Genomic DNA, 23,175 nt, shown 5'->3' with positions numbered 1-23,175 from the left:
ATTGTGATTGTTATGTGACAATTCCTTTAGACAACAGCCTTATTTAGTACAGAAGAAAGTGGTCTGATGCTTCCTTTCTGATTAGTTGTGGGTAGCTTGGTTTACTGCTGCGAGTCAGATAGTCACTTTAGCTTCAGAAAGTGTGAAGAATTGAGACAGGGCTAGGGTTGTTAGTGCGTTTGATAGGGAGATGACCATTCAGAAAGAGTTCTACAGAGAAGTGGCAGTGTGATACCACCACCATCAGTTTGAGCAGGCTGAAGAAAAGAAGGAGGGAATGCTCAGTGATGAAAGTTAAGGAGACAGCGGGTGAGAGAATGGTCCAGGGAATTTGTTTTGGCTGCACAGTGAAGACTATTCAGGAAGCTGTACATGAAATGACCAATAGACTTGTATAATTAACCAGAAGTAGCAACAGCACAGCGCAAGCTACTTTAGAGAAACAGTGAGCAGTTAATGGTGATGTGTTAGAGGAGAATCAATATATACCAGCATCATGCTTGGGCATTTCTTCCAGAACATACCAGGTTGAGGTGGCGGTCACCATAGCACTGAGAAAAAGTGTTTATACTAAACAGAAGAACGTTTGTTTTAGTAATAATATATGTAATATCTGCCATTGAATATGAATGTTTAATTTAGTGCCATATTCAGTATGGTATGACGTTAGCTGAAGAGCTGTTTCTTCCAGACAGCCGGACTACATTGAATCTAACACTGTGTTACAATGGGCAAAGGGTGGGAATGATATCAAATGCCCGATCGCATGTAAAAAGGCTCTTTGCAGACGTCACATCACTAATGGGTTGGACAGGTGGGTAAGTGAATACAGCAGCCTCAACATGAAGCCTGAGAATGGGGGAGATGGGAGGGGAGGAGAGAGGCAAACTGTGAGGATATGTAGCACTTAAGGACCAGTGAGAGCCAGAAGAGGGGCAAGGCGATGGAATAAAGGGAAAGCTGAAGTCGTGCAGGTCATAGAAGTCATGGAGGCTGGTGACAGACAGGCCACAGCAGCAGAGAGTGTTAGCCCTGTGTGTGGGATAAGGCTAATAATACTGTGATGGGGTCACGGTCAGCAAGCCCCCCTTCACCCTCTGCAGGAATGTCTGATGTTGTCAAGATGCAATTTCTTCACAAATGTGAATGTTTAAAGCTGATTATTTTAAAACTGGTGCCTGGCTCCTTATTCTGCAGAGGGTATTTTGTGTGTGTGTGTCTCCTCTTCAGATAGCAGAATAATAGTTTCCTGATCCTCGACCTCAAACCTTGAAACCCCCATTTTCCTATGATTCTCTACCCTTTCCGCCCTCCTTGAGAGTGCACTTGTTCACATCACGATTGATATTAAATTGGGGGAATCCAAGATTAGCCTCGTGTAAATTCACTAGACATCAAACTGAAGAAAACAGAGAGAAATGGGGATGGACTACCTGAACTGATAAGAAACTTGGTTTTGTGGCAAAACGTTTTGCAACATTTGCTATGGTATACACTAATGAATAGAACCCTGAGAACACTAAGACTCAACTTTGTTTACGTTTCTATACAGAATAATCCGGTCAAACAATATACATATGGCAATGATGTAACGTCTTTTTTTAATATGTACACCTACCAAAAACTCGACACAGGAAATGCGTAGCTTCACATATTCTGGTTTCATATACAGTTCAGTCAAAACATTCTGGGCCATTATACAGTTCACCTGAGAACAAGTTGTAAAACCAAACCAAAGTTGAGAGACGACCCAAAGACACCATCACAAGGGTCAAATAAACCTTCTATAACCATTTATTTTTTAAATATAGTATATTCACCATGAAAATGTTAAAACATCCGTCTATGGCCTAAATTGTATGGCGTGCAGAAGTGCACAAAATGTTGAATAATCACATTTAGGGTCGCAAAATTCCCAGGGTTTCCAGATCCCAGGAATCAGGTGGAAATCCACAGAAAACCCTGAATCCACCAACCAGGATTTCTGGAACACCTGGGAATTCTGGGAAAGTTAGGGTCATTCTGTAACCCCGATCACATCATGGATGAATGGTCACAGCCACATTTCGCATAGTACATGAGACTGTGCACCCACTGACCACCAAAACATGTTACAGCAATAACCAATTCACATAACTGTATTCTTTCATAAAATCCTTACGTCATGTATTCCAATTAAAAACATTGACAGCATCAATAGGCAACATTTTAAAGTAGAAAAATGTTTATCAACGCCCAACAACTGCATACAAAGTGTGCAAGTGTCACTGTACAGTCGCACAAGACAAATTCAAGCAAAGGCACCATACTCATATACTGAAGCTTCCATTCCACCCATACTGGTCACAGAACAACAAAAATGTACTATAACCACTACTGACAAAAATAAGCAATTCTAATATTAAATCTGTCAGATAAAAGAATAGTGGTTTATGATCATAATCATACTACAATAACATTGGATCAGTGGCATTTTATGAATATGATAAATTACTGTAGCAAGCCATTTTTTTTTTTTTTTTTACAGAAATGTAACTATTTTCTAAATCATATGAGCCTCTACACAACTCCCTGGAGAGAAAGTCTTGCTTTCCAATGTTATGTTAATTTGAGTTGACTTTGCAATTCAGACAGTTCTAAAGTGGGCAACATTCAACCCTTGTGTTGAGGTAGAGAATGCTAACATTTAGCCTGTTGTGGCTGAAGCAAAGTAATGAAACCCTAATCCTAGACGTAGTCACTACTGGTCTATGACTACTTCTAAGATAAGTAAAATAATGAAAATATTACTTTTGAACAAACTGTCCCTTTAAGGGAAAAATATTGGGACCAAATTAACTGAATCGAACACTAGAGCACAAAGTCTTCAAAACAATAATATTAAAAAGACATTTCCATACCACAGAACAATGATAATAAAAAAGTTATAACTGGTGTTTAAATTCATGTCAGCTTACTAATACCCATCAAACTGTGCATTTCTGGAGAACCTTTTTAGGTAGTGCAATAGAATTTCTCGCAGTACAACACTGAATCACCATTCAGTCGGATTTATAATATACTAATACTGACATTCCAGAGAGATAGATACTGACCATCCATTTTCATTGCATACACAACAGCTGAAATTACAAAGCCACAGTTTCCAAGAAGTACCACAGCAAATGTTTACAACGGTGAGTTAAAGTGATAGGGAACGTCATGTAAGTTAGTTTTCCTCATAGAGGATGATTTATGATAATTCAATGTCTTCCACCTGGTCTTCTGAACCATAATGGAAAATGTCTGAGGAGGATACCACATTGTTATGTCTGTCTGTGGCAGGAGGGTCACAGACCAATTGAGGTGTGAGGGAGGGATTTACAACAACAAATCGGCATCCATGTGCAAAGTCCCCTGCATGTCGCTGATATAGTACAGTAATGATCTGCTCCTGTGATTGGCCGATGTAGATCCAAGAGAGCAGTGACGTCCTCCATTATTCACACAGAGCTTTCAGATTAGATCAGCAGTGTTTGCAGCTATATTGGAATGACATCATCATTAGTTCTCCTGAGAACTCCCATTCAAATTCCCCTGAAATAAAAACACAGCCACAATAAAACCAACGTGGCACAGGGCTTATTCAGCCTGAAGTCACAGTCTAGAATGAAACATTTTCCATATCTAGCAGACGTAAAGAGTAAAACATCTAATCGCTTATGGAGAAACATCAAAGTCAAATTCACGGGCTCAGAAGAGGACAAATACATCAACTTGCATTTACATTTTCACAAGCATTTTGATGCGTCGCAAGTACAAGTGAGCTTCAAAAGTATTGGGACTGACATTTGTTGTTGTTTTGGCTCTGTACTCCAGCACTTTGGATTTGAAATGATACGATGACTGAGGTTAAAGTGCAGACTGTCAGCTTTAATTTTAGGGTAATTTCATCCATATCGGGTGAACCGTTAAGAAAGTACAGCACTTTTTGCACATACCAAAAATATTGGGACAAATTCACTTATATTTGTATTAAACTGGTCAAAAGTTTAGTATTTGGTCCCATATTCCTAGCACGCAAAGATTACATCAAGCTTGTGAGACTCTACAAATTTGTTGGAGGCATTTGCTGTTTGTTTTGGTGGTGTTTCAGATTATTTTGTGCCCAATAGAAATTAATGGTAAATAATGTGTAGTGTCATTTTGGAGTCACTTTTATTGTAAATAAGAATAGAATATGGTTTCTAAACACTTCTACAATGGTTCACCAGATATGGATGAAAATACCCTAAAATGAAAGCTGACAGCCCGCACTTTAACCTCAGTCATCGTATCATTTCAAATCCAAAGTGCTGGAGTACAGAGCCAAAACATAAAAAATGTGTCACTGTCCCAATACTTTTGAAGCTCACTGTTAGTGGCAACATCTCCATATCCAGTTGACTATGACAGAAAGTAAAGCTGCCTTTCAAAAATTGTCCATAGAAAAATATCCATTGAATGCCACGGTTAGATTAGAAAAATAAAGAGGGCCAAACTACAGGGGGAGTGGAGGGGGAGGAGCCAGGTCAGGTCCAGGCCACTTTCCTTGAGATGGCCTGCTTGAAGCACTCTGGGTCCACGTTCCCTCCAGGCCGCAGAGCTCTCTCCAGGCTCACCAGCACATTCTGGTGACACTCCCTGATGTTAACGGGGTACTTGGCCCTCAGCAGCTCGTAGGCCGAGATCAGCCGCATATTCTGCTTCACCATGAGGTACTGGATGATACAGGTCGGAGCCAGGGAGTACCCGTCACGGCAGTGGACTAGCACTCGTTTCCTTTTTTCCGTGGAAGCCTCGATGCACTCGTTGATGTCCTCGAAGCAGTGCTGCTTCAGGGCGGGGCTTCCCTCGCCCAGCGCGTCTGGGACATCGCGGATGTCCACCTTGAGGCGGGACCAGCTGTGGCGGGCTCCTCGGGAGCAGGTGCAGGGGATAAGGCTGAGACTTGGGCCGGGGTCCCCCGGCATGCTGCTCATGTCGATGATGCTGTCAATGTTGTTGCGACACAGCGTGCGCCCGTTGTACGCTGCGTTCAGGTTGCCCACGAAGATGTAGTCCGTCACCTTGGAGATGACGGGCTCAGAGTACTGGAAGTGTTCCGGGACGTTCTGTTTGGGCGTGTCTGGGGTGTCTGGTGGACCCGCCCTGCCCACTGACCCCACCCCGGCCGGACCTGTGGCAGCTCTCATGCTGTAGTTACGCAGCTTCTTGGAGCCGGAGCGGGAGGGGGGGTTGGAGTCGGACTCTGAGCTGCTGTTCCAGGGAGGGGAAAATAGGGAGAAGCGGCTGGAGGACTTGCTCTTGGTGAGGTTCTCCACGGGACTGGATAGGCCAGAGCTGGAGGCCGTGGTGGAACCAGAGGCACAAAACAACGAGGCCCTCTCCAGGGAGCCTGTGCTGCTGGCTGCTCCTGCACTGTGGGCCTGCTCCATCTGCAGGGAGACACAAATGACATCAAACACACACACAAAGCATACTGAAGTAGGGCACCATACCAGAAGATCAAATCTGTGTCCTTTCAAAGAAAATAATTTTGGGATGTCAGCAATACATTAAAATACTAGTAACAATCAGGGGTTGGAACCGAAACGTTTTTTTTTTTTTTTAGAGGAACAGAACCAGAACTGACAATGAATGTGATCTATATTGTTCTGGAACAGAGGCATTATTTTAAAAAGCATGAGAACAGGTTAACGTTATTTTACATTCCGGACATTTTTTTCCAGTCCCACAAAAAATTAAAAAATAAAGCGCCTATGCAAAGCCCTCACTGTCAACTCAGAAACTAATTCCAGTGTCTGCCTGCCAGCTGGAAATCTTTGCCAATGTGTGTGCATGTGTAGGGTATCTGCCCCTCCCCCCGAAGCATAGTCTACTGTAGCTACTGACATTACAGGCGTCATTCAGAAATTAGGGAGAGATTTTACACTGAACAAAAACATAAAACGCAACAATTTCAAAGATTTTACTGAGTTACAGTACATAAGGAAATCAGTCAATTTAAATAAATTCATTAGGCCCTAATCTAAGGATTTCACATGACTGGAATACAGGCACTCTGCCACCATGGGGCACTCTGTTCACAACGTTGTCATCAGCAAACCGCTCGCCAACACGATGCTATATAGACGCTGTCTGCCATCTTCCCAGTACAGTTGAAACCAGAATTGATCTGTGAAGAGCACACTTCTTTAGTGTGCCAGAGGCCATTGAAGGTGAGCATTTGCCCACTGAAGTCGGTTACGACGCCCAACTGCAGTCAGGTCAAGACCTTGGTGAGGACGACGAGCACACAGATGAGTTTCCCTAAGACGGTTTCAGACCGTTTGTGCAGAAATTATTTGGTTGTGCAAACCCACAGTTCCATCAGCTGTTCGGATGGCTGGTTTCAGACGATCCTGCAGGTGAAGAAGCCTGATGTGGAGGTCCACGGCTGGCATGGTTACACGTGGGTTATGAGGCCGGTTGGACGTACTGACAAATTCTCTAAAACGACATTATAGTAGAGAAATGAAAATTGTATTCTCTGGCAACAGCTCTGGTGGACATTCCTGCCAATTACACACTCCCTCAAAACTTGAGACATCTGTGGCATTGTGTTGTCTGACAAAACAGCACATTTTAGAGTGGTCTTTTATTGTCCCCAGCACAAGGTGCACTTGTGTAATGATCATGCTATTTAATCAGCTTCTTGATATGCCACAACTGTCAGGTGGATGGATTACCTTAGCAAAGGAGAAATGCTCACTAACATGGTTGTAAACAAATTTGTGCACAAAATTTGAGAGAAATAAGCACTGTATGGAACATTTCTGGGATCTTTTATTTCAGCCCATTAAACATGGGACCAACACTTTTCATGTTGGATTTATATGTTTGTTTATTGTAGAGAACAATGGATTACCTTTTTTAATGCTAGTTAAGGACACTATAGATTTCATATTTCACATTGGATTTATTAGCTAAAAAAATGTAAGATGTGTTTTTATTTTATTTCTGGTTCTGCTCTGCACACACAAGCTTGTTAGCTACAGTGCATTCGGGAAGAATTCAGACCCATTGACTTTTTCCACATCTTGTTACATTACAGCCTTGCTCTAAAATTGATTAAATAATAGTTTTTCCTCATCAATCTACACACAATACACCATAAATTCAAAGCGAAAACAGGTTTGTGGAAATTTTTGTAAATGTATTACAAATAAAAAACAGAAATTACTTATTTACATAAGTATTCAGACCCTTTGCTATGAGACTCAAAATTGAGCTCAGCTGCATCCTGTTTCTACTGATCATCCTTGAGATGTTTCTACAACTTGGAGTCCACCTGAGGTACATTCAATTGATTGGATATCATTTGGAAAGGCACACACCTGTCTATATAAGGTCCATCAGTTGACAGTGCATGTCAGAGCAAAAACCAAGCCATGAGGTCGAAGGAATTGTCCGTAGAGCTCAGAGACAGGATTGTGTCGAGGCACAGATCTGGGGAAGGGTACCAAAACATGTCTGCAGCATTGAAGGTCCCCAAGAACACAGTGGCCTCCATCATTCTTAAATGGAAGAAGTTTGGAGCCACCAAGACTCGTAGAGCTGGCCGCCAAACTTAGCAATCGGGGGAGAAGGGCCTTGGTCAGGGAGATGACCAAGGCCCTTCTGAGGCTCTAGAGTTCCTCTGTGGAGATGGTTGTCCTTCTGGAAAGTTCTCCCATCTCTGCAGCACTCCACCAATCAGGCCTTTATCGTAGAGCCGCCAGACAGAAGTCACTCCTCAGTAAAAGGCAGGACAGTCCGCTTGGAGTTTGTCAAAAGGCTAAGAAATGACTCAAGGTGCTCTGGTCAAAGATGGAACTCTTTGGCCTGAATGCCAAGCGTCACGTCTGGAGGAAACCTTGCACTCTCCCTACAGTGAAGCATGGTGGTGGCAGCATCATGCTGTGGGGTTGTTTTTCAGTGGCAGGAACTGGGAGACTAGTCATGATCGAGGGAAAGATGAACAGTGCAAAGTACAGAGAGATCCTTGATGAAAACCTGCCCCAGAGTGCTCAGGACCTCAGACTGGGCGAAGGTTCACCTTCCAACAGGACAACTACCCTAAGCACACAGCCAAGACAATGCTGGAGTGGCTTCGGGACAAGTCTCTAAATGTCCTTGAGTGGCCCAGCCAGAGCCCGGACTTTAACCCGATCCAACATCTCTAGAACTGAAAATAGCTATGCAGCGACACTCCCCATCCAACCTGACAGAGCTTGAGACGATCTGCAGAGAAGAATGGAAGAAACTCCCCAAATACAGGTGTGCCAAGCTTGTAACGTCATATCCAAGAAGACCCTAGGCTGTAATCGCTGCCAAAGGTGCTTCAACAAAGTACTGACTAAAGGGTCTGAATACTTATGTAAATGTGATATTATTTTCATTATTGTTTTTATTAATTTGCAAAAATGTATAAAAAACTATTTTGCTTTGTCATTATGGGGTATGATGTGTAGATTGATAAGGGAAAAAAACGATTTACTCATTTTTAGAATAAGGCTGTAACATAACAAAATGTGGAAAAAGTCAAGGGGTCTGAATACTTTCCGAATGCACTATAGCTAGCTCTGGTCTAGCTCTCAAAAAAACTCATAATCAAGGGCTAACTCTGGTCCAACGTTAGTTAAGCCAACTCTTTGAAGTTCAAAGACATTCCAATGTCAGTCACGTCACACCCTTTGCTACACTTGTCTGTCCAATGCCTGTACATAGCTTGCCAGCTCCATAGCAAGCAGCTCTATTCATTGGTGAAGTCATTTGATTTCAGAGGTTTAAAAGGGAACAAAAAGGAACGATAAACAGTTTCTTTTTTGGTGTTCGAACCAGTTCAGAACTTTATTTTGCTAGTCGGAACAGTGGAACAGAAAGAAAGAAATTGTGGCTCTGGGCAAAGAATTTTGATTCCAACCCCTGGTTCCAATGCAAGTACTACAGCCACCCACATAGCTAACAGTAGTCACTGATGGGGAAAACCACCAGTATAGGCCTAGTAGACAGACATACCTGGGCTTTGAGATTGTTCTTCCACTCTTGGGTCTCCAGAGCTTTGAAGCGGCCATTGCTATCTGAGGAGACGGAGAGGCAGAGGGGCCGGTGGGCCCTTGGGACAAGCTGGGGGGTGAGGGCAACAGGGACAGCCCGAGGCTCGTGGTGCTCATTCCTACTCATCATCAAATTTGGACAGGAGCCTGAATTACATATACAGGTAGGAAAACATCCAGAGATTAGGCCTTGCCAAGTTCTGTAACTCTGCAGTTCTAATGTTTCTTGAAAACTACGAGAAAGGCCTCAACAGCATAGTGCCTCATACAAGCAAAAGGATAGTCACAGTGCAACATCTGTGGTTTTATAAATAGCTCAACCACTCCGTGAATGTTGCCATTTCTGTTCTACTAGTACAGGGTTTCACAAACCCTGTACTGGTCCCAAACCCTCAGTCCTGGTCCCATTTTGGTTTTTGCACTAGCACTGCACAGCTGATTCAAATAACCAACTCATCATCAAGCTTGGATTATTTGAAGCAGCTGTGTAGTGATCGGGCAAAAACCAAAATGTTTACCCGGGGAGGGGGCAAGGATCGAGTTTGGGAAACGCTGTACTAGACAATGGAGCCTTTTATATTAGACCAATTGTTGCTTGCTGAGGGGCTAAACATTAACACTGAGATATCCCTGATTGACAAAAGCAGTGTGAATATTTACCTGTGTTACAATGTGATTAGTTATGATAAGAATGAACCCTCTGTATATGCTGTAGCTAATGCATAGTGCTAAAACAGATTGTTATCAAAAACCCAACCCCAACAATTAGGATGCAATGCTCAAAAAATAGTCAACATTGAAATATTATCAGGATAAAAAAGGGCACTAGGTTTTAGGACAAATATTTTCTTACCAGTGGCACATTCTGAGCGACTGATGGACTGTATCTGCAAACTATGTTGAAGTCTGAATGTGTTGTGAAGATGCTTCACAATCATGCCTGTGAATGAAAGAACATTAATATTTTCAGTTCTGTATTTTCATTTACCATTCCTTCATACACAATGACTTGTTAAGCAACATTGTTTTATGTGTACATTACTAAAAGTGCAACCCATGAAGAACAAGTACCTGTCTTGCCATTTTGTTTGGGAAATACTTTTCTATCCAATAACTTAGGTGATATTAGGCATTTGTTCCATTTTTCCACGGTTTCCATTTTCTGCCTCCTGAAACAGACAGATTAATTGAGGATTCTGATGATCAACATTGGTTTCAACATTTTACAAAGCTATCCGATATCAGTGTTGATAATGGCTGCTGACAATCTGTAACTATCAATCAACACTGCCTAGGTAACTAAATATACCAATTGTCAAAGTAGAGAATCTCCCTCCGACGCCGTAAAACTGAAATTAATGATAAGTAGCAGCAGAGAGTATTCAAAGAGTCCGACATCTAACGTTAATCTGACTCATGTTGTGGTGGTGGCGGTCGGCTCGCTGCTGCTTTTACCAGCCAGTTAATCAGCTAGCGGTAGGATTCCTGGGGACGTGTGCCAAGCCGTGCATTGACTAACCGAGCCTAATCAAATCATTTTTAGCGTAGCATATTTCTGCTAAATTAATTTATTGCATTATAATATTGCTGCCTGCTATGGTATGCCGTATGCACACAGCTTGCTAACGTTAGTTAGCTAGCTACTGTTAGCAAATTTAGCTAGCTAGAACAGGTTGGTGCAGTGTCGCTGTTTAATGAATGCTCGCCAATCAGCAAGAGACACACACACAATAAATGCGCATTCGAAATAATGTAGACAAACAGTACACTATTGCATAATGTCCATACAACAACAATGAAATGGATAGAAATTCCAGTTAGCACAAACCCCCATCCACTCGCTCTTTGCAGCTCTCAGCTGAATGAACAGTACGGAAGCTCACGTGGACAAATCACCTCAATAACGAGATTAGGAATTCTACTGAGGTATAACCATTACGCCGATTCTGTTGCAAAACGTTTCGTCTGTCATTTTTTTGTTGTTGCAAAAACCGTCCATTCCAAGAGGAAAAAACAAACGAGAGTTCCTATTGGACACAATCAGGTAGGTCCTGCCCCATTTCGTTAAATTTTCTCTGTTTGGTTGTTAAACGGTAAACGGTTTCCGTAATAAATACACCCCCGGTAAATGTGGTCCGTTGTGGCCCCTGTGTTGACAACTCTGTCAAGGAAAAATTGTATTGAATATACAAATAACAAAATTGAACAAATATTGCCTCCATTAGACGTATCAAATGTCATCAATTGATTTGATGGAATATTAAAATATAAATCTTGACATCTTGGTCTGATAGTGATCCAGTCCCATAGGTTTGGTATAAATGGGCTGGGGAAATGCAACTCTCAAATTCTTCTGGGCAATCGATTTAAGGGACTGACAGTCCATGACAGTTTTTTTTAAGAATTCAGATAACAAAAAAATAGTAGAAAACAACCTTATATGTTGTGTAACAATAGAGTAGGCTCATATAATTATTATATTCTTCAATAATCAAACGGTTATATCATTAGATTAAATTACCATCATATTATCCCACATTGTTCCTTAATCATTTGTAGGCTAACAATCTGGGATACTAAGCTGCCTATGCCTAATTCACATTCAAAAAGGTTTAAACACTCACCTTGTGTAGTGATAGCCTATGATTTTATTGGATTTTCTCTCGTCGTCTCTCAATTGACAAATAAACCTTATTTTCATGCCCTGGTTGCAATCTGCATGAAGCAAACCCTCATTGAGAGCAATCACTTAAACTGTATGAGGCAATGGTTTTCAAGACGAGCGTTAATTGGGCAGCTTAGCCGCACTCCAGGTATCCTGGAAACGCTAGTCACATGATGCCACCCTGCTGCATACAGAGCAGCTGAGCACATAGTCCATAGAGATAGAATAGTTTTATCTCTATGACATAGGCCCATAGTAATAGAATAGTTGTGTCTCTATGACATATGCTCATAGTCATAGAATCGTTTTTTCTCTATGACATAGGCCCATAGTCATAGAATAGTTGTAACTCTATGACATAGGCCCATAGTGATAGAATAGTTTTATCTCTATGACATAGGCCCATAGTCATAGAATAGTTGTATCTCTATGACATAGGCCCATGGTCATAGAATAGTTGTATCTCTATGACATAGGCCCATGGAGATAGAATCGTTTTTTCTCTATGACATAGGCCCATAGTCATAGAATAGTTTTTTCTCTATGACATAGGCCCATAGTCATAGAATAGTTGTATCTCTATGACATAGGCCCATAGTGATAGAATAGTTGTATCTCTATGACATAGGCCCATAGTGATAGAATAGTTTTTTCTCTATGACATAGGCCCATAGTCATAGAATAGTTGTATCTCTATGACATAGGCCCATAGAGATAGAATAGTTTAATCTCAATGACATAGGCCCATCTGACTATGGAGGACCTAGGGAACTCACTAGATAGGGTGGTGCATAGGGAGATTGTAGGCCAGATGTTGTAACTGTGTCCTTGAAAACATTACAATAGCAATGTCTATATCAGCATTGTAAGCTGCACAAGCCTCTTTCTATTTAATATGCATCATGCAATAGGTAACATCAAAATGTTTATAATTTAAGGTGAATATCTCATAGTCATGATGACAGAGGAGTCAGTCCAGCAGTGTGTCATACTGCACATTTACTGACAAACATCATGACTGAGGTGCCATTGTGAAATGTCCAGGGCATTTGTGGTGTCGGTGTGAATGAAGTGTTGGTGTAGAGTGTTGGACACTTGCAAATGCATTGATATACAGACACACAATGTCCAGAGAGTGGGTGGGTAGGTCTGTAGGTGGGGGATAGGTGTGTAGGTGGGGGGGCGTCATTTACATTTCAAAGAACCCCTCAAGCTTCTCAGCTCTTATTTTTCAGGTGCAAGGTATGCTTCGATAAGAACCCCGCGAGACGGCAAGGGAAGGCCCTGCCTGCCTGTTGCCAAGACACCTGCCTCTCCGAGGCCTTTCTCTCTCCTCTGTGCCTATTATTCAACACCTGCTTGTGACGCTTGGGTCTTTACGCAAACAATGACTCCAGAAGCACTTCAAACAATATGCTTAGAGAGAACTAACAACCACATTATGAATTAGATGGAGCCCCATTGACAGATCATCTGCTTGTTTTCTGCCCATTTGCCTCATGCTAAATGACTCTTGGTGTCATGTGATGTGTCTGGTACCATGGAGTGGGCTTACTAACTCTACCAGGGAGTGGGCTTACCAACTCTACCAGGGAGTGGGCTTACCAACTCTACCAGGGTGTGGGCTTACTAACTCTACCAGGGTGTGGGCTTACTAACTCTACCAGGGTGTGGGCTTACTAACTCTACCAGGATGTGGGCTTACTAACTCTACCAGGGTGTGGGCTTACTAACTCTACCAGGGAGTGGGCTTACTAACTCTACCAGGGAGTGGGCTTACTAACTCTACCAGGGTGTGGGCTTACTAACTCTACCAGGGTGTGGGCTTACTAACTCTACCAGGGAGTGGGCTTACTAACTCTACCAGGGAGTGGGCTTACTAACTCTACCAGGGAGTGGGCTTACCAACTCTACCAGGGAGTGGGCTTACTAACTCTACCAGGGAGTGGGCTTACTAACTCTACCAGGGAGTGGGCTTACTAACTCTACCAGGGTGTGGGCTTACTAACTCTACCAGGGAGTGGGCTTACCAACTCTACCAGGGAGTGGGCTTACTAACTCTACCAGGGAGTGGGCTTACTAACTCTACCAGGGAGTGGGCTTACTAACTCTACCAGGGAGTGGGCTTACTAACTCTACCAGGGAGTGGGCTTACTAACTCTATCAGGGAGTGGGCTTACTAACTCTACCAGGGAGTGGGCTTACTAACTCTACCAGGGAGTGGGCTTACTAACTCTACCAGGGAGTGAGCTTACTAACTCTACCAGGGAGTGGGCTTACTAACTCTACCAGGGAGTGGGCTTACTAACTCTACCAGGGAGTGGGTTTACCAACTCTACCAGGGAGTGGGCTTACTAACTCTACCAGGGTGTGGGCTTACTAACTCTACCAGGGAGTGGGCTTACCAACTCTACCAGGGAGTGGGCTTACTAACTCTACCAGGGAGTGGGCTTACTAACTCTACCAGGGAGTGGGCTTACTAACTCTACCAGGGAGTGGGCTTACTAACTCTACCAGGGAGTGGGCTTACTAACTCTACCAGGGAGTGGGCTTACTAACTCTACCAGGGAGTGGGCTTACCAACTCTACCAGGGTGTGGGCTTACCAACTCTACCAGGGAGTGGGCTTACTAACTCTACCAGGGAGTATGCTATCCGTGGTTTATTGATCAGGCCTGTAGTCAGGATCAGAACAGGCATGTTCCATGGTTCCCAGGGGCTCTTTCATGTTACTGTGCCCAGCGTTGGGAGGCTCACCACAGGCCAGGTCACCCAGCGGGAGAGCCTGTGTCACAGGACAGAGTGGGTGGAAAACACAGCAGTGTGAGCCATGACCTTTGGTTTGGCTCTGCTGCTGGATCATCACTCAGATCCTTATATTCTGGTAACACGCGCAGTTCTGCTCTCACACACACTGGTCATCCATTCATCTCTTTCCAGGAAGTAACAATTCACCGGAATAATGAAGAGGATTCTGAGAAAATCTATTTGATTTCCATTGAAACATTATAATTGGAAATGAGAGAAGGTCTATTTAATTTCCAATACAACCATTAAAAAATACGATTTAATTGGAGATTGAAGAAATTTTCTTTGAATCCTTCTAATTTCCTCTTATAGGCATAGCCCCTTCTTTGAATTTCACTCTATGATAACTGACCTAGCATGGTTAGAACCCAGTTTAATCAAAGTCTAAACCTTTCCAAGTTATACTCAAACTTCCATATTTGTTGCAATATTGCTAAATGTGTTGCAATACTATTGTGTTAAGGGTATGTTTGACTCATGCACTATGAACTATGCACTATGAAAAAACTCCTTTACTTATTTCATACCATTCAATATGTTACACCTGACCACCTGTGAGAGCAGTAAGCAACATCCCCTATTGTAGTGGCCACAGTGCTTCCAGCTCTGTCCAAAACATAGCTCCTCATTAGGTAGCTGTAATGAGCATGTGTACAGTTGGTGCTGACAACGCTGGCTCAGACTCCAAGCCCTGCTTCTGTTGTTTTATCCCTCCCATCGGGATCCATGTTAATCTAAAGGTATTATAGGCTGACACTGCTGTGGCTCCCTGATTTCCCACTGTACCAACCCTGTGTCAATTGGGAGAGAGGAGGCTGCTGAACTCAGGTTAATTGACCCAAGGTAGAGCACATGATATTATCATCTGAGATTCAATCAGACACATTCAATCAGATGCTTTGGGGAAATTAGAAGCCATACATGGATTTATTGCATATTACCATCAAGTAAGAGATTTAGAATATTTCCATATAGGGGCAGTGTTTGTTGAATAACTTGAGGTAGACACTATGATAATTGTTCTACAACTGAGACAAATTGTAATGACTTTTTTATGAACATGCCAGTCATGTGTGCAGTGTTGAAGTTTGCTTGTAAGGTTATTCAATCTGAGGAAAAAAACAATAAACAACGGACTACATAGAAAATAATTGAGCTTCTATAATTGTATTATTCCTAAATTATCATGTGTTTATCATGAAATGTCTATAAAAATGGCAGCATAGACAATGCCTTCAGAAAGTATTCATATCCCTTGACTTATTCCACAGTTTGTTGTGTTACAACCTAAATTCAAAATGGATTACATAGATTTTGTTTTGCAACCATCTACACAAAAACCTCAAAATAACAAAGTGAAAACATGTTTTTAGCAAATTTATTGAAAATGAAATGCAGAAATATCTCATTTACATAAGTATTCACACCCCTGAGTCAATACATGTTATAATCACATTTGGCTGAGAGTCTTTCTGGGAAAATCTCTAAGAGCTTTTCACACCTGGATTGTACGATATTTGCACATTATTCTTTTTAAAATTCTTCAAGCTTTGTCAAGTTTGTTGTTGATCATTGCTAGACAGCCATTACTTAGATTTTCAAGCCTGATTTAAGTCAAAACTGTAACTAGACCACTCAGGAATATTCTATGTTGGCTTGGTAAGTAACTGTGTTTTAGGTTATTGTCCTGCTGAAAGGTGAATTTGTCTCCCAGTGTCTGTTGGAAAGCAGACTGAACCAGGTTTTCGTCTAGGCTTTTGCCTGTGCTTAGCTCTATTCCATTTATTTTTATCCCCCAAAAAACTCCCTAGTCCTTGCCGATGATAAGCATACTCATAACATGATGCAGCCACCACCATGCTTGAAAATATGAAGAGTGGTACTCAATGATGTGTTATGTTGGATTTGCCCTAAAACGTAATGCTTTGTATTCAGAACATTAATTAAGTTAATTTCTTTGCCACAATTTTTGCAGTTTTACTTTAGTGCCGTATTGCCTTATTTTGTACAGGTTTGCTTATTTTCACTCTGTCATTTAGGTTAGTATTGTGGAGTAACTACAATGTTGTTGATCCATCCTCAGTTTTCTCCTATCACAGCCATTGAACTCTGTAACTGTTTTAAAATCCCCATTGTCCTCATGGTGATATCCCAGAGTGTTTTTCTTCCTTAGGTAGGAAGGACGCCTGTATCCTTGTAGTGACTGGGTGTATAGATACACCAACCAAAGTGTAACTTCACCATGCTCAAAAGGATATTCAATGTCTGCTTTTTTTCCTTTATCTACAAATAGGTGCCCTTCTTTGAGAAGAATTGGAAAACCTCCCTGGTCTTTGTGGTTAAATCTGTGTTTGAAATTCACTAATCAACTGAGGGAACTTACAGATAATTGTATGTGTGGGGTACAGTGATGAGGTAGTCATTCAAAAATCATGTTAAACACTATTATTGCACACAGAGTGAATTCTATGCAACTTATTATGTGACTTGTTAAGCACATTTTTACTCCTGAACTTATTTAGGCTCGCCATAACAAAGAGGTTCAATACTTATTGACTCAAAACATTTCAGCTTTTCATAAAAATATTTTTTGTAAATATTTCTAAAAACATAATTCCACTTTGAAATTATAGGGTATTGTGTGTAGGACAGTGACATAAAAATCTCAATATAATCAATTTTAAATTCAGGCTGTAACACAACCAAATGTTGAAAAAGTCAAGGGGTGTGAATACTTTCTGAAGGCACTGTATTTTGCAGCGTTTAAAAGTGCTAGGGCCTCCAAGCTGCTATTAGCTTAGTGAAGTAAAAGGAGGAATCTGGTTATGTCGGGCCATGGAAGAGGATTTTCTCTAACCTCTTCCCACAGCCACTTGAGTGCCATGAGTCTGGCAAGTCTAACATTTCTCAAAAGTTCTTATTGATGAAGGGGATCCTAACTGTGTGTTTGAGGTCGAGGGTGGAGTCCACTTGTTCGTTGGAAAGCAGGTTGTGCCACTGAGCCACAGGCCTACGGGGATTGGACAGCATGTCTGCCCAGTGCCTCAGCTGGTTCCCTGCAGCATCACAACCCAGGAAAATCTTCCCTATGGCGTCGTTCCTGGTCAACTTGTCATGGTCCCACACGGAAATCATCAGGTGAACCCTCTGTAGGGAGCAACAGCAGAGAACAGTCACTGCAAACTGTGCTTTTACAGAGAATGTCCCATAATCGTTTTGTTTAAATGATTTTGCCAACAAAATAACATTATAATGTAAAGAGATGGCCTATTTTCTGAAGCTCCATAGCATGCAGGCTGTTGAGCTTGTAACTGGCCTCATCTTAGCCATATTCTGAGATAAGATCATACTTACTTGAATTTGTTCAAACGACACATCAAACGTAAAGGATTCGTTGAAGTAGGGATTCAGTGTGCACTTTTTAACAGACGTCTTCTTTCTCTTCCACTTCTTCTTGTCCAGAGCTAGCTGCACTTTTACATAGGGATCTACAGTGTACATGAATACAGTAGAGAGTAGTTTGAGCATCCACTGCCTCACAAATAATGCAGTATTATTTCTGATAATCGAAACTGGCCTCAATAATAACAGAATATTATTTGTTTAATTAATAACTTAGGCTGGAATCCAGACCTGTTTTGTGGTAACATTCCACTCTTTGTTTCTCCATGTTACATGTTTGTTGCATGACACTGACTGAGAACAAGGAGTGGAATGTCAGCACAAAACAGGTCTGGATTCCAGGCTAATCATAACTAGCCTCTTCAGCAAAACAACCACTCAGTCTTCCTCTCAGAGAGCCAGGCTTCCACCTACCTGATGAGCCCCCTTTGTCCATACCCTTTAAGTTCTTGGCTTCCAGGATGACAACAGTCAGCTTGTTAGTGGTGGGGACGTAACGCAACGAGAAGCAGATCTCCCCCAGAATTTCATCCTGTAATCACATGTGGAAATTCACTATGTGGGCCTATAGATGTCAAGGCAAAGTAGGCCTATGGCTAGATTTGAGAACTTTGTGATATTCAAATGCTGTTTGAAAAAACCCTTTTGACCTGCACTATTTTGTTCCAGAAATCAAGTAAATCTCCTGACCTCAAACTTGGAGGGTTCTCTCAGGTCTTCCCACTCTTCGATCACATGGTTCCAGTCGATGATTCCGAGCTGCAGCCTCAGCTCCCCGATGATGTCGTGTTTGGAGAATCTATCGAAGTCGAACACTTTCATGACTATGGTGGACTCATTGAGCTCAGCCTTGTCAATCTGGACACAAGATAGTCAGGCACGAGTCAAGAGTGGTGCAGAAACACAGACTCACACTGTGTATAGTATGTAAAACAGTTTACAAACCTCTCAAATTGGTATACTGTCTGGTAATAATGCTATAATAACATGTGTATAATACCCTTCAAATACCTTAAATGTGAAGTGTTCATTGAACACAGGGTTGAGGGTTTTCCTGTAGACCTTAGTCTCGAATGTCTTTGACTTGTTGGGAGTGATGTAGACTTTAACATAGGGGTCAGAGGTGCCACTCCGGTCCATGGCTGTCAGAGCTGCAGCCTCTTTGAGCCCCACTGTCAGCTGCAGGGTATGAGAGATGGCAGGATAGTCAAAGATAGTAGGGGAAGATAAGGGTGCCAGAAAAACGCGATATCACTGTATGGTAGAAAAATAAATACACACTGAATTCTACTTCAGTGATATTTTGAAAAAGCAGACATTTCTCTTTATACGTGTGATAATTAATATCTTGTTTAATCTGTAATCAAAGGGGAACTTTAGTTCTATGGCTTGTGGTGGCTACAGTATTTTGATCAAGTTACAAGTTCAAAAGACTAATTAAGTTAATTCTAACCTCTTGTGCCTTGTATTCCAGAGAATAGAGTAGTCTTCCCCGGTTTTTAGCTGAGCCGTAGCCTGCATCATCCGAGCCATGTTGGACCTGCCCATCAAGAACACTGTCATAGCTTGAACCAGCCAATCACATTCATCGGCCAGCCAACCAATCCCTCAATCAGCGGCCCATCCTAACAGACATAAGGAGCTAAAGCTGCACCTCTACCTCACTCCTTCTTCACAACGGCGACCAGTCTAAACAAAAATAAATGGATAGAATGGAGCAGACGCTCTGCGCTATCCCACCAAGATCTAGCTACGACGACTACTACTCCCAGTACTTACTAGCGATGTAGTCGAGGAACCAATCACCCCTTGTAGATTGATTTGATTGTCCGGCTTCTTTTTTATCTTTTTCTTGCTCTTGCAGCAGCATTTCGCACAGATGCAGATAATACACACCAAAAACATCAAGACAATGACAGCAAAGATGGTGTAAATGGCCCATCTTGGCACTGAGTGAGACAAAAAAAAAGACAGCAGTTTGTCTCATTGTGACACACATCTGAAGCATGAGGCAAGAGCACAGCCAGCAGGATGAAGAAGAGATGAACTTGTAACAAGTAGAAATGGAGAGCTATTCGAAAAGACATTTGCCTTGTATTTATGTGAGAGCAGCAGCCCCTAGCTGCCGAGTCTTGAGAGAGTCAGTGTAGTCAACTTGTCTCACTATGACACACATCTGAAGCATGCAGCAAGAGCACAGCCAGCAAGATTCAGGCGATATAAACTTGTATAATAAGTGAAAATGGAGAGCTAAGAAATGTGTGTTGGGAGTGGAATTAGATATGACACATGGAGACAGGTGTCCAGGCAAGCAGGCAGCTCTCCCCTGCCATGTCTGTTGAAAGTGGGACAGAAGGGGGGCAGCATAGGGGTGCCCACTCAGGAGAGGGTAGGGGTGGGGGGACAGAGGGGGGGGGGGGGGGGGGGTAGAGCAAGAGGCGGGGGGATTTAGGGGGTTACTCACAGGGAATCTTGTTCAGTAGTTGGTCTATAAACCCGGGAGCGGCGGTGGTGTGGCTGGCTGTAGTGTTAGGGGTTACGGTGCCCTTAGCTAATGGGATTTTAGGAAACATGGTGTAGCTGTGACCTAGAATCGAGCGCAAACAGCAAACACAGACAATGAGGAAAAGCAATTTGGTTAGTTCATAGCTCAGGTTGCTACAGTGTTTATTGACACCGACTTCTACTTTAACACAGTTACTGTACTGTTGCTCCTCAGCAGTCTACTCTGGTAAGATAAAGCACTAATCATTTTCTTTGCCTTAAACCATTTTTGTTAAGTTTACAGATAATTGTTTGGAGATCATAGCTTTGATGTTGAAACCTAAACCAGTGATGGAAAAAGTACCAAATTGTCATACTTGAGTAAAAGTAAAGATACCTTAATAGAAAATGACTCAAGTAAAAGTGAAAGTCACCTAGCAAAATACAACTTGAGTAAAAGTCTAAAAGTATTTGGTTTTAAATATACTTAAGTATATTAAAATCATAAATCATTTCACATTCTTTATATTAAGCAAACCAGATAAAATTATTTTCTTGTTTTTTAAATTTACGGATAGCCAGGTGCACACTCCAACACTCAGACAACATTTACAAATGAAGCATTTGTGTTTAGTGAGTCCGCCAGATCAGAGGCAGCAGGGATGACCGGGGATGTTCTCTTGATAAGTGTGTGAATTGGAGCATTTTCTATCCTGCTAAGCATTAAACATGTAACGAGTACTTTTGGATGTCAGAGAAAATGTATGGAGTAAAATGTACATTATTTACTTCAGGAATGTAGTGGAGGAAAAGTAAAACTTGTCAATTTTTTTATAGTAAAGTACAGATACCTAAAGAACTACTTAAGTAGTACTTGAAAGTATTTTTACTTAAGTAGTTTACACCACTGGTTTAAACTCAAGTTGTAGCCAACACCCATTCTTTCTTACACACAAAATATTGTGCCTCTGCTTCCAAAAACTTGGTTTGCAATGACAGAGGAGAGTGGATACTTAGCCACCACCATTGTTAAACAACTACATGGTTGAGTGCTGACAGCTCCACACAGGCAAATTAAAACAGGGTGTGCTGCACTCTCTGATAACATCACTTTCTAAATGACCACAGCACGGCGGATTACGTTTCTTTGCTTTACATGACGTAAATACATTCATACATAGGTGCTTTCCAATTGGAATGTGTCAAAAGTAAGGAAAAGTCAATACAAAGAAATTCACCCCCAATGTACATTGTCCCTAAAACCCAATACAAGGTGTTTTATACATTTACATTTACATTTAAGTCATTTAGCAGACGCTCTTATCCAGAGCGACTTACAAATTGGTGCATTCACCTTATGACATCCAGTGGAACAACAGTAGCTGCTAGTTCGAAGACACAGTATTTGAGTGTTAGAACAAAGGTAATTAAAAAACAGAGTATCACAAGAGCTTGAGTCTTTGTCCACATGAACACAACCAACAACCATACAACAGCCAAAACATTTTTTTATTAATAGATACCTATATTCTGAAAGAATCAGGTTTTACTTACAATATAGGGAAACGTATATGTAAAAACTAAAGTAGTACTCACTGTTTCAGTACCAGCGTAGTTTGTATCCTTATTACTGTAGCCTACTTTTATCATTCACCCATGCAGTTCTCCAGCAAAAGGGAGTTACAGGATTATAACAAATGAGGGGAAGGAAGTCACTTGGCCCTGAAAGCCTGAAAGTGGCTGGATCGGCCCATAAACATTCTGTATAAAGTGTTTGATCAAGAAGTGGTCTCATGTGGAAGATAAATAGCCATTCTTCTGCTTAGACCAATCCATGTATTTCACATAGTTCATTGCTAAGCAAAGAAAGGTAATCTCAGTTAGGGCGTAGCCTTCAATATTGTCCTGCAGTATCACACTTTAATTTACAATAAAATGTATGAGTAAATTATGTTACCGATGCTTTTTACTAGTATTAAACAGCTCAATAAACGGTGTATTCTGGTTTACAATTTTTTTTCTGTAATGGAGATTGAGTGGGTTACTTCTAAATGTGTAAATATCACACTGGTAAATTGATTTACTCACCTTTTCTCCAATGATAATTGACACGTTTGTTTCCAGAAATGTGAAATCCAATGATGTGTCTAGTCTATTTCTTGATCCCAATCATCCCTTCCTTCCATTTTGTTACAACTTGTAGATGATAGGGAGCTCTGATGTATTTCCTCAACACACTATCACGCCTCATGTACACACAGTGACACCACACGTGTGTGTGTGTGTGTGTGTGTGTGTGTGTGTGTGTGTGTGTGTGTGTGTGTGTGTGTGTGTGTGTGTGTGTGTGTGTGTGTGTGTGTGTGTGTGTGTGTGTGTGTGTGTGTGTGTGTGTGTGTGTGTGTGTGTGTGTGTGTCAGGGAACACGTACAGCATTGGAATGTTTGGCTCCACCTCAGCATTAGAGAAGAGAACAGTAGAACAGTAGAACAGTAGTCTGGATATGTTGTATAAACATGGGATGAACCAATACTGCAGTAAGGTATCATATTCCATCTTGAAAGGAAACCAAGGTTAAAAACACAAACATTTGCATTAACATAGGAAGATGCCTAGACTAAACCGGTTCAGTTACAACAAAGTAACATCGGTCCCTCCATGAGTCAATAGTCAACCCCTCCATCGTCTGTTTATTGAGCAAATAACTATTGATATTTATCTC

The 23,175-nt window shown here is 41.7% G+C and overlaps 2 protein-coding genes across 3 annotated transcripts; both read right to left on the bottom strand.

Annotated features, from left to right (window-relative positions):
* Window positions 1–1,582: 1,582 nt before the first annotated feature.
* LOC139578234 (uncharacterized) lies at window positions 1,583–11,213 on the bottom strand. The gene is made up of 5 exons (XM_071405574.1): window positions 10,927–11,213; window positions 10,170–10,267; window positions 9,952–10,038; window positions 9,061–9,245; window positions 1,583–5,456 (listed from the first exon to the last, which is right to left on the bottom strand). Exons 2-5 carry the CDS (start codon window positions 10,255–10,257, stop codon window positions 4,551–4,553), a joined length of 1,266 nt encoding a protein of 421 aa, XP_071261675.1. The 5' UTR covers window positions 10,258–10,267; window positions 10,927–11,213; the 3' UTR covers window positions 1,583–4,550.
* Window positions 11,214–15,934: 4,721 nt separating this feature from the next.
* On the bottom strand, window positions 15,935–22,694 carry syt8 (synaptotagmin VIII). 2 transcript variants are annotated; one of them, XM_071405566.1, is made up of 9 exons: window positions 22,545–22,694; window positions 20,437–20,559; window positions 19,752–19,921; window positions 19,426–19,512; window positions 18,984–19,151; window positions 18,663–18,830; window positions 18,411–18,504; window positions 17,925–18,058; window positions 15,935–17,717 (listed from the first exon to the last, which is right to left on the bottom strand). In XM_071405566.1, the coding sequence occupies exons 2-9, from the start codon at window positions 20,543–20,545 to the stop codon at window positions 17,478–17,480; spliced, it is 1,170 nt and encodes a 389-aa protein (XP_071261667.1). In that variant the 5' UTR covers window positions 20,546–20,559; window positions 22,545–22,694; the 3' UTR covers window positions 15,935–17,477. The 2 variants fall into 2 exon arrangements, with proteins under 2 accessions (XP_071261667.1, XP_071261665.1); XM_071405564.1 differs by having other exon boundaries at window positions 18,387–18,504; window positions 22,545–22,693.
* Between the last annotated feature and the right edge of the window lie 481 nt (window positions 22,695–23,175).

The sequence above is a fragment of the Salvelinus alpinus genome, chromosome 6, assembly GCF_045679555.1.
Source record: "Salvelinus alpinus chromosome 6, SLU_Salpinus.1, whole genome shotgun sequence".
In the NCBI taxonomy this organism is placed as follows: Eukaryota; Metazoa; Chordata; class Actinopteri; order Salmoniformes; family Salmonidae; genus Salvelinus; species Salvelinus alpinus.
Note: the sequence above shows the minus strand (reverse complement) of the source record. Positions and strands in the feature narration are given on the sequence as shown.